The following is an 11,447-nucleotide window of genomic DNA, read 5'->3' on the forward strand; positions in this document are numbered from 1 at the left end:
CTAAATAATGCTTAAGACAAAGGCCAACTCAATTAAGAACCTTATTATTTGCCTCATGCCCAGAACTCATAAATTCTCTTTATTTGCATGATCATTCTATAAAGTGGAAGAGAGTTGACCCATTATCGCTCAGGAGAGGTTGAAAGTATGCACTGATCTCATCAGTGCAATTCATTTCCAGAGATAATTTGTTTCTCTTCCATCTTATGATCCTGTTATCCTGGTTTAGAGAAAAGGATATGCATCACGGAAAATAGAAAGAATGAATAAAAGGAACTGCATTTGAGAATTTCTTGGTATCATTAAAGAAAACACTTGCCTGTTTGTTTCCTTGGTGTTTTATAAAAACAGTGATCCCCTTTTTGTTCACAAGCTTACCAGATTTCCTTTTCAAATACTATCATTTTTCAGTTTGTGTGCATGTGTCTTCAAGTTGCCTGTCAACGTATGGCAACCCCATGAAGTTCCTTCCTCTGAAATGTAGTCTACGGCACCTGGTATTCATAGGCTGTCACCCATGCAAGTATTAACCAGGACTGACCCTGTTAACTTTTAAGATCAGCTAGGCCTTTAAGGTATTTAAGCTTTGTTGTTAACTCCACTTGAGTCAACCCTGACTCATGGTGACTCTGTGGATGAAATATCTCCAAGATAGATCACCTGTCCTCCACTGCTCTGCTCAGGTCTTGCAAATGCATGCCTGTGACCTCTCCAATTGACTTCTCCATACATCTAGCATGCAGCCTTTCTTTCTTCTGCCCTCTACCATTCCTGCCATTATTGTCTTTTCTAATGAGTCATGTTTTTTCATGATGTGGCCAAAGTATGACAGCCTCAGTTTGGTCATCTTGGTTCCAGGGATCTGTTGATCTGTTCAAGGGCCCATTTGTTTGTCTTTTTGGCTGTCCATGGTATCCTCAGCACTTTTCTCCAGCACCACATCTCAAATGCATTGATTTTCTTATCTGCTTTCTTCACTGTCCAGCTCTCGCATCCATAAATGGTGATGGGGAATAAGTGGTTTGTATGATTATAATTTTAGTGCTTAGTTGTATATCTTTACTCCTTACGATCTTTTCTGGTTCTTTCATAGCTGCCTTCCCCATTTCTAATCTTCAGATTTCTTCTTCTGCAGTCTCTGTTCTGATCAATATTTGATCCACGGTCAGAGCTCGGCAAAGTTTATTTTTGAACTACAATTCCCAGAACAATGGTTATACTGGCTAGAGGATTCTGGGAACTGTGTTCCAAAAAGTAACTATTGGAAGCGCTGACCAGGCCCAATGTTTGTTCTTTCAGTTTTTTGGCTTGAATATGTCCCAGCTCATGAGAGTCATTGTATCTGTGTAGCAACCAGCTATCAAATTACTTCTCTGTCTAATGTTACACAGCAATTTAATTCAGAAGTGAAGAAGCTCAGGGAAATACCTGCCCAAAATATCACAAAGATGAGCCCTTCAGCAAGATCAATACATCTCTGAGTTTTGCAAAATTTTGAATAATTCTGAAGGGGGTGGGGATTAAGAAACATACTGGACCTAGTGACGCATGTCTCACCTTTAGAGAACCAGCAGTATTTTGAAGGAGGGGTTACAGCCACAGGTATTAATGCAATTTGAGCTTCCTGGAAAGCTATGTCCTCATAAAAACCTTTCCCATTGAACTCTGCCACTGGTTCAGAATAGAACTGGCAAAGCATCCGATTAATGACACCTTTGGAAAATCACCAAGGAAATAAAACACCACTGAAGGGTCATGATTAAGGCAGGTGTGTTTAAAGGGCATTTGTGCAAATGCAATAATGGCTTATGACAAGTGGGTGGCTTAAAACATAATCCTTCTTCCTCCACTAGCCCCGAACAATATATGTCAGGCTTGTAAAGATCCCTTTTCCTATTCATTTTTGGTGAACAAAAATCTTTCTTGAGGAAACCAGTCAATAAGTCTTTTTTTAGTAAAATCGATACCTGAATTTTGTCCATGGAAAATATTTTATCCCCCTATCGATCACTCTTTGATTGTAAAGAATTTGGATGTGCATACGTTTGGATTGGATTAAGACCATACATTTTCTGATTTTAATTTTAGTCTGATTCTTTACTCATTTGAATGGTTTTGTCAAAACAGGAACATGGGCTATCAATGATCCTATACATTAAAAAATTTTAAATAGTCATAAAAGAAGGTCACTTAAAATATGCATTGTAAATTGTTTCTATAATGCTATGGATAGCAAGACCAAGGAACTGTACACTAGGATTGTTAACTATGTAGGAAAAACAAAACAAAACAGCCCAGCTATTCTTTTGATCTTGAGACAACTGTAAAGTTGTTTTTAAAATTTAGGGCTTGCTGGCTGAAAATTTTTATTTCATTCCATTTTCATTTTGCAAAACAGAACTTTATTGGAGTTTAAGCAATATTATTGCCTGGGTTACTCACTGGATAATGATGCTTTAATCGTGATGTGTGTGAAAATCTTAATCACAATCATGCAATTTTCACAGAATAATCACTGTTTAAACCCGCCGATTTTTCCCCAATTCCGTCCCCCCATGTGACAAAGTCCAAAGTTTATGTTCATTGAACCATGAGAAAGCAAAAGTGTCCCTATGTCTGCCACAAATGGGTTTCCATGACTGAGAGGATATTTGAACCCTGATCTACCAGAGTCGAACACTCAGACTACTAAATCATTCTGGCCCTCATGTATGAGGGTATCACAGTGTTAAAAACAGTACACACTTCCTAGACCAATATTACTCACTACACCTATCATTCCACTTTTATACTACAGACTAAACAGTGGAGGGAAAAACTGACCAAGGCGGTTTATCTCACACAGCCCCATGTGAAAACAGACCGAATATGGCTGCAGAAAATTTTGCAGAATTCTTGAACAAACTCAGGGAAATCCACGAGAAAGAAGTACATGGTAAGACCAAATCTGAAATCTGCAATGTTTAAATGCTGGCTTCCATTAACAGACTTTTCAAGAATAACAACTGACCATAAGAACTGAAGCTCAGTCCAGGAAATTGACATGCTCAAAGCTAACATGACAGCCGTATAGGATTCACCCTTTCCCAATCTGGTGCCCTCCAGAACTATTAGGCCATGTCCACATAGGCGAAATGCCACATCCTCCTCCCATCCTCATGCCAAGTTCTGGTGCGATATATCCAGATGATATATTGCACCAGTTCAGCAGCAAACCCATCATATATCCCCCCACCACCACCTTACACTGATTTTTTAAAACTCATCTTTAACTTTGGTTCTTCCAGAGCCTTCCAAAGCACTGGCGGGCAGCTGTTTACAACATGTCCCACTTTGCCACTTGCCACCACCACCACGGGTTGCTCCTTCTGAGGTCAGAACGAGGTGCTCAGCCATGTGATCATGGCTGGGCATATTGTTTTTAGCCTCAGAAGGAACAACCCATGGTGGTGGTAGCAGGCAGCACAGTGGGATGTATGTGTGAACAGCTACCCGCCATTGCTCTGGAGTGCCCGGATAACCCTAGGAATATTGGAGCATCTTAAGGGACAGAATATTCCAGGCTTCTCCCAGAATATTCTGGTCCATGGAGACACCACCTCTGTCTACAATTCCCATCAGGCTTATCTTTTGTAACTGATAATCAGGGGAATTGTAAGCCAAAACATCTCAAGGGCACCAGACTGGGGAAGACTCTGCACTGAAACACCCCAGAGTCCATTGTCAGAAACAAGATATTTTAAATAAAGAAATATTAAATTATCACAATTTTGATCTCCCATCTCTCCAAATAGGTATAATGTACATCCCTTAACATTTTAGTATCATTACAGCCTTATAAAACAGATTTAGGCTGAGACTGATTGGTACAAAGTTATCTATCAGGCTTTCTGCATTCTTGGTGCATAACTAATTCTTAGTGTCTTCAGTATTCCACTTGATTCACAAAGATTGCAGAAATAGCCACTGTGTCTTCCCATTGCACAATGGGACAATAAGCAGACACAATGGTAGATACACATTTGGTTTCTCAATCCTGGTAATCAGCAGACAGGCGGTGTATCGCCTGCGCCATGTAGCTGTATGGCTGTAGAGTTACATTGCAGAAGTGTAGCTCAGTTTGTATTAGTAAGTCATTTTGCAGTTATGATTTTCAACTGAAAATACCATTTGGCAACCTCAATTAAAGCCACTTTATCTTAAATTATGAGAAAAGAAAGCCAAAAAGGAACCAGAGAGAAGCAGCTTTCTTCTTGCCTCTTCATGCGCTGTTGTAGCACTTCCGTTCTCCTTCCCAAGAGAGACGATCGTAAAAGCATGCCTTTTCTTAAACTGACTTTTCCAGCATAGCAAAAGGAATGCTTCTACAACGATCTCCTCTGAGAACAGAACTGAAGTGGTTCGATAGCATGTAGAGAGGCAAGGAAAAAGCCATTACTCTCCGGCTCTGATTCAGCTTTTTTTTCTAATGCGATAAGGCTCTTTGGAAGTATCACTTACCTGTTTTGGAATCAGGCAACATGGGGAAATGATCCACAATCTCTAAACTGAAACATTTTTTAAAAAATTCTTTCAGCTCTGCAAACCCAGCTGAATGAACTAACCAGTGAAAGATCTCGGTGAGTAAAGCAGATATTATTTTATCACATGCTGGTTGAACTTAGATTGTTTTAGAAAATGAGGGCTGGTCTATTCATTCATAAAGTGCCAGGACAATTGACATGGGAGGACAGAGGCTGCCCGAGGTTGAATTAAGACATTTTGCTACCAGAGGCTAGAGTTGCCATGTCCCGCCCCCCCCCCCCCGGCGAGACAATCCCGCTTTTTTACCAGGTGGGGGCGCCCCGTGCCAGTTTCTTCCTGGACTCGGGATTGCCCTGGGTCCACTGCCTCCACTGGCGGTGGCGGCAGCTGCGCTGGCCGTTGTGCACGGCCGCTCCTGCGGCCTTTGTGCTGTGTTGTACGCAGCACGCCGCCGCTGCCGCCTGTTACCCTGTGCACGCTTGCAGGGCCGCACGCAGGGCTAAATAGGAGGAGTTTCTCCTCCTGGGGCTGTCTGGCCAATGTCTGCTGGCAGGGGGCGGGCTGTTAGAGCTCCAGTCTGTCCCCATTGGCCAACCAGCCTCAAGAGGAGGAGCTCCTCCTCTGGTCCCACGTGGGCCAACCCAGGCCCGGTGAGGCAGCAGCAACCAGCGGGGGAGGAGGAGGAGGAAGAGGAGGAGGTAGCAGGAGGAGGAAGGAGGAGGAGGAGGGAGGGAGGAATGAGGAGGAGGAGGAGGAAGGAGGAGGAGGGAGGGAGAAGAGGAAGGAAGAGGAGGAGGAAGGAGGAGGAAGAAGAGTAGCAGGAGGAGGAAGAGGAGGAGGAGGAGGAAGAAGAAGAAGAGTAGCGGGAGGAGGAGGAAGAGGTAGCAGGAGGAGGAAGGAGGAGGAAGAGCGAGGAAGGAAGGAGGAGGAAGGAGGGGGAGAAAGAGGAGGAGGGAAGAGGAGGAGGAGGAGGAGGTAGCAGGAGGAGGAAGGAGAAGTGTAGCAGGAGGAGGAGGAAGAGGAGGAAGAAGAAGAGTAGCAGGAGGCGGAGGAGGAGGAAGAGTAGCAGGAGGAGGAAGAGGGAGGAAGAGTAGCAGGAGTAGGAAGAAGAAGAGGGAGGAAGAGTAGCAGGAGGAGGAGGAGGAGGAGGAGTAGCAGCAGCAGGAGGAGGAGGATTTCCATTCCATTTGTACAGGTCTGCTTTGTTTTAACAATGATAGTGGTGATGATGATGATGATGCTATCAGTCAGTTTCTGAGGCATGCACTCACTTTTTCTGAAGGTGAGACAGTGTGACTTTCCAAAGTGCATTTCTGTGTATTTTCGGTGCTTTTAATGCTAAAAGGTCTGCTTTAACAATGATGATGATGATAATGATGATGGTGATATTGATATCAGCCAGCTTCAGAGGCATGGCCAATGTAAGTTGCTGTGATTTTTACAAACTCATGCGCAGTGAAAGAAAACCAAAGTACCTTGACCAAGTACACACTTCTGAGAAGTATAGTTGGTGCAAGACACCTGAAACCGAGGGCAAATCCACTTCTTGTTAAACCACCTTGACATGTTCAATATGCATAGCCATGTGAACCCATGGTCAGTGTGAAACTCAAAGAGTTTGGTTATGCAATAAGCCTCTGAAATATGCAAGAGGCAATGTTAAAATAAAGCCATGTTCAATGCCCAAATGTGCTGTTTGGAATGGGGGGGGGGGGGTTGGCCAGAAAGGGAAGTACATTTCTGTCATCTGCGTAGGAATAAAGCCAAAATGTCCTCCATTTTGATCATGCCTAAGAAACATGCATTTATATTAACATTTTTTAAAAACCATCCAATTTTTTCACGTGTCCTCCATGTAAAAAAAAAAGTCCTACATTTGTCCTACATTTGTCCTGGTTTGGAGGTCCTGACTTATGGCAACCCTACCTGAGGCAAAGATGGTACCTTCTTTCAATTCTCTTTATAGAAGATGACCTGACTAGCAGCTGAAATTTACTTTCTCACAGGACTTGGCAGAGGGCTAGCCCAGGGGGCACAGGAGACAACACATGAACCAGAAATCTCTGTCATACAACTTTTGCAACCCACCCTCTTTGACATGTAGCATATGCCTCACTGATGTGGCTCATACTGAAACTGCCACCAAACCTACAATCCTGACTGGATTCAAATTAGTTCCTACTATTCCTTTCACTGTAAGACACGCTTTTCCAGTGACTCTTTTCTAAGCATTTTTTTTCCAGCCTAGATGTCCTGTCAACCTTTACTAGGCTGTCTGTTAAGAGTAACTACCTACGCATGGTCAAAAAAAAGGACACCAGTTTATATAATATTTGCATGTATGTAAAAGTGTATGTGCTAACTTATATGCTTAGTAATTGTAACAATGCTCAGATAGAAATGTAATACATTTCACCATAATTAACGAGCATGACTGGGGTGCCAACTGTGCATGACCAACTTGAAAGTCCCAATTCTTCCTCCTCATAGTCCTTTATCATAAAGCCAGACTTGTGCTTGGTAGCCCTTGAAACAGAGGACACCTTCAGGGATGCTGGAACTGTTTTTAAGATGTAGGAAGGGGGCTGGAAATTGCCAGGAAAGTCATTGATTCATTTTACCTACTTCAGGGTACATTTAAAAAACAAAACAAAACAAAACAAAAAACCAGGATGCGTGACATTAAAATAACAGCAATGAACTGAGGCAAAAAAACCAAAAAAGCAATGAGAAAATAAATGAAATATTTCAAAATGTAGATAAAAAACTGAAAAATCGGTAAGAGCCTGTTAAGAGGATGCAAAAGTGCCTATGAGGTCCCCTATCACATCCATCCTCCACTACACTATTTTAAAAGCAAAATCTGTGGAGATATATGTCCGATGATATAGAAACAACCACTTAATGTTCTCAAAGAAAATACAAAAACATGTATCTCCACTAAGCTTGAGGTGTAGAGAATCAGGTAAGGAGGTATCTTGCTTCAAACGTCGGGAGAAGGGCAAATTACTTTTACCATTCATTTTCATTCTGTCATTGAAAGATTGTTCCAAGCACAATGTCTGCTTAGAAGTCCCTTTCAAATGTTCGTCATAACTTACTCCCAAGCAAGTGTGCAAAGGATAGATGTATGTCACCTAGAAAGCTTCAACTACAATCAGTGCATTAATTTTGAGTGTGCGTGTGTGCGTGTGTGCACTTGATCATTTAGTACTTATTACATGCCCTCCAACATATGGAAACCAGGACACATGTGGCCAAGCAACATCAGACTGTCCCAAGATGGCAAAAGTAATGAATAAAGAACAGCACACAGGCTGGGAAGGACTGCAGCAGTTGGCTTTTGCCTGAACCTACCAGGAAAGGGAAGCTTCCATCCCACCTCTCCTTTCCCCCCAGCTGACTTAACTGGATGCAAACTGCTATTGCACTTTGAACTCAATTTGCAACAACTGAAGTAAGCTAAAGACCAAGTGAGATAGTAGGAGAGGGAAAAACTGGGATGATAAGAGTATTAATTAGGACTGCTGCTAAATATGGACATTTGGAGGGTATGTTATCAGTTCCTAATGAGATTCAACAGCATTGCAATTTCCATGGTACAGTTTGCCTGATCATTTCAGAATAGGCTCAGCCCCCACCCACCCCCCGTCTACAGGGAATTGACTCCCTCTTTGCTCTCCCTGTATTGGGGCCCATGAACATCTGCAAGTAAAGAATTGCCCTCTGTAAAGTAGAATTTAGCCTACTCTATTCTTTGCCTAAGTTAATAATAGTGTATATGAGAAGTAAGGTCTCTGGTTGGAGGTAGCAGTATTTGACCAACCTTCTCATTCTGCCTCTTGTTCTCACTCTAAATTAGAGAGACCCAGAGAATTGAAGAGCTGTTTGCTAAAAACCACCAACTCCGAGAACAGCAGAAGGCCCTTAAAGAAAATGTGAAAGTGTTGGAAAACAGGTAAATGGATTTCTATGCTCCCCAGCTAGTCCTACTAAACCTTTTCTTCTTCCCATCAGGTCCACCCTCGCCTATTCCTGATCGCTATCAGGGATGCTGGAGAAATGAAAATCTTTGAGAATTCCAGTACAGACCAACCTGATCTGTACCTCCTGATGTGTAATGGGTGGATCGGAACTGAGATATATGTCAGTGTGCTGACTTTAACCCTTGACAATCTGACAAAATATGCCAAGCTGGCTTCTGAAACCTGTCACAGACCTTGGGTTTCTCCTGATTAATTGGGACTGTCATTGCCAAACTGAGACATTTGGGGAGTATAGCATGAATGTTGCTCTTTTGACAACATAGGCAATAATACTCACAACCTAAACATCAGATATAGATGGAAGGACTCTGTGAGGGTGTTTCTGTATGGCCCCATTGGGCTAAACATATTCCGTTCGTCTTGATCTACTTTTAAGGTTGCGAGCTGGCCTCTGCGACAGGTGTCAAGTGACCCAAGAACTTGCCAAGAAAAAGCAACATGAGTTTGGAAAAGCCCATTTCCAAAGTCTTCAACACATCTTCATCCTCAGTGAGTACAACAGACTCTTTTCAAGCCTCTAGCAGCCAGACATTGATGCTCACAGTGATCATTTTAAAAAGTGAGAAATTTTATGCTTGAAAAAAAGCTTGAATTTAGCAAGAATTATGAAATGTTATGATACCAAACATTCAGTATTTGTTTTCCTTTCCTCTTGTCTCAAACTGGCATGTTCACGGAACATAGTAAACAGGAGACTAATAATAAGAAAGATAAAGGAAAGGAATGAAATGGATTAAAACATAGAGAAACTGGAGAGAGGAAGGTCTGAGGGAGAGAGCAGAGAGCTTGCAAATAATTGTTTCCTTGGACTTACTGGCCATGCTGGCTGGGAGATTCTGGGGGTTATGGTCTAAATAAAGGAAATTATCCAAACTCTGAGGAGGGGAATACAGAAGCTTTCAAACCAGGTGATTTTCACCAAAATGGATACCTACTGACTTCCACCATAGCCACATGTCCCCTGCGTTATAAAAAAAAACCCCTATCTTCCATTTTAAGGTCTGTCCAAATCCAGTTTAAAATTAACTGCAAGAAGAGAGAGCAGCGGGAAGCTTGACTTTCCTGTCCATCAGCATTTAATACTTAGACAGCAGACTGAGCAGATGAGTTTCATTAGTCGCAGTCTTCCTCTCTTTAGGCAAATTTTCCATTCTGGCTGTGTATTCCTTTATCCAGAATTCCAAAATCTAAAATACTCCAAAGTTGTCCACATGGGTGGCTGAGACAGTAACACCTTTGCTTTCTGATGGTTCAGTGTACACAAACTTTATTTCATACACAAAATTATTAAAAATATTGTGTATCAAATTATCTTCAGACAATGTGTATAAGGTGAATATGAAATATAGGCTATGTCTGCACTTCAGAACTAATGCAGTTTGACACTCCTCCTGGGATCTGTAGTGTGTTTTGGCACCAGAGCTCTCTGACAGAGAAGGCTAAACATCTCACAAAAATACAAATCCCAGAATTCCATAGCACTGAGCCATGACAGCTAAAGTGGTGTCAAACTGTATTACAGTGGGTCCTTGTTATCCACTGGGGTTTGGTTCCAGGACCCCCATGGATAACAAAATCCGTGGATGCTCAAGTCCCACTAAATACAATGGCATAGCAAAATGTTTTCCCTTATATAAAATGGAAAATCAAGGCTTTCTATTTGGAATGTATACCTTTTGTTTTGTTTAGTTTTGAATATTTTCAAGCTGTGGATGCTTGAATCTATGGATAAAAAAATCCATGGATAAGGAAGGCTGACTGTATTTCTGCAGAGCAGATAAGACCATTAATAAATGTTCATTTTCAACAAATGGAAAAAAAAAGACTCGGGTCCCATATCCAATATATCTCATTTGTTGTTTATTGTTAATTGGTCGTGAGTCATCCCCAGTTCATGTCTCATTATGCATATCCAAGTATTCCAAAATCTGAAATACAGTGGACCCTTTGTTATACACTGGGGTTTAGTTCCAAGATCCCCCGTGAATAACAAAATCCATGGATGCTCAAGTCCCATTAAATATAATGACATAGCAAAATGGTGTCCCTTATAAAAAATGGAAAATCAAGGTTTGATATTTGAAATTTATACTTTTTTAAAAAATCTTCAAACCGTGGATGCTTGAATCCGTGTATAAAAAATCCGTGTATAAGAAGGGCTGGCTGTAATCTAAAATACTTCTGGTCCCAAGCATTTCAGATAAGGAGACTTAACATGTAGAAGACAGTCATTACCAAGGGTAGACAATGATGGTGTTCCTGATGTTTTGCCTTACCAATCTCAGCAGCCCAAACAGGATAACCAGCATAACCAGGAGTGAGAGTTTACGGGAGCTGTAGCCCAGAATCATTGGCAGGCCATAATTGCCTACCACAGGTATAGTCCAAGGAAACACAGGAGCCTTACAATACAGGTTTGGTCAGTTTCTGGCAGAAGATATGCCCATTTAAGGAATAAAAGCTCCTTATATACAAGATTGCCCTCTGAAGTAGACTTTTCCTCTGATCATACTACACAATCATTGCACCTTTGGTAACTTAGATCTCACTTGGGATTAAAACAGTGTATAAACTGAAAAAATAAAAGAAATAACCTGAAATTCTTTTGAGCTGGCTTTAATGAGGGTCAGCCTGGTATTTAGTCTATGATGTATGAAACACACATTTTCATCACCACCTATACTGTATCTGTCATTTAACTAAGCATGTGCTTTCTTCTCTGTCACAGCTAATGAAATGAATAAGCTGAGAGAGGAGAACAAGAGCCTGAAGGAAGAACTGAAGATGCTCGGTGGAACTGAGTATGTTCTTCTAACTTTTATTTATTGCTTGGTGTTTCCAATTTTTCCTAGTCGAATCCAATATGACAGACCTTTT

General features: G+C 41.6%; 1 protein-coding gene across 1 annotated transcript in view; it reads left to right on the forward strand.

Moving 5' to 3' along the window:
* Nucleotides 1-2,803: 2,803 nt before the first annotated feature.
* The window catches only part of RBBP8NL (RBBP8 N-terminal like), a 37,002-nt gene continuing 28,358 nt past the window's right edge, over nucleotides 2,804-11,447 (forward strand). The window contains exons 1-5 of the mRNA XM_089518473.1: nucleotides 2,804-2,935; nucleotides 4,577-4,619; nucleotides 8,387-8,482; nucleotides 8,947-9,059; nucleotides 11,299-11,371. Of these exons, the coding sequence (XP_089374599.1) occupies nucleotides 2,869-2,935; nucleotides 4,577-4,619; nucleotides 8,387-8,482; nucleotides 8,947-9,059; nucleotides 11,299-11,371 (392 nt within the window). The 5' untranslated portion in view covers nucleotides 2,804-2,868. The remainder of the gene's footprint in view (nucleotides 2,936-4,576; nucleotides 4,620-8,386; nucleotides 8,483-8,946; nucleotides 9,060-11,298; nucleotides 11,372-11,447) is intronic.

Source organism: Sceloporus occidentalis, unplaced genomic scaffold (genome assembly GCF_023333645.1).
Source record: "Sceloporus occidentalis isolate IW3139 unplaced genomic scaffold, rSceOcc1.0.p SCAF_3, whole genome shotgun sequence".
NCBI lineage: Eukaryota > Metazoa > Chordata > Lepidosauria > Squamata > Phrynosomatidae > Sceloporus > Sceloporus occidentalis.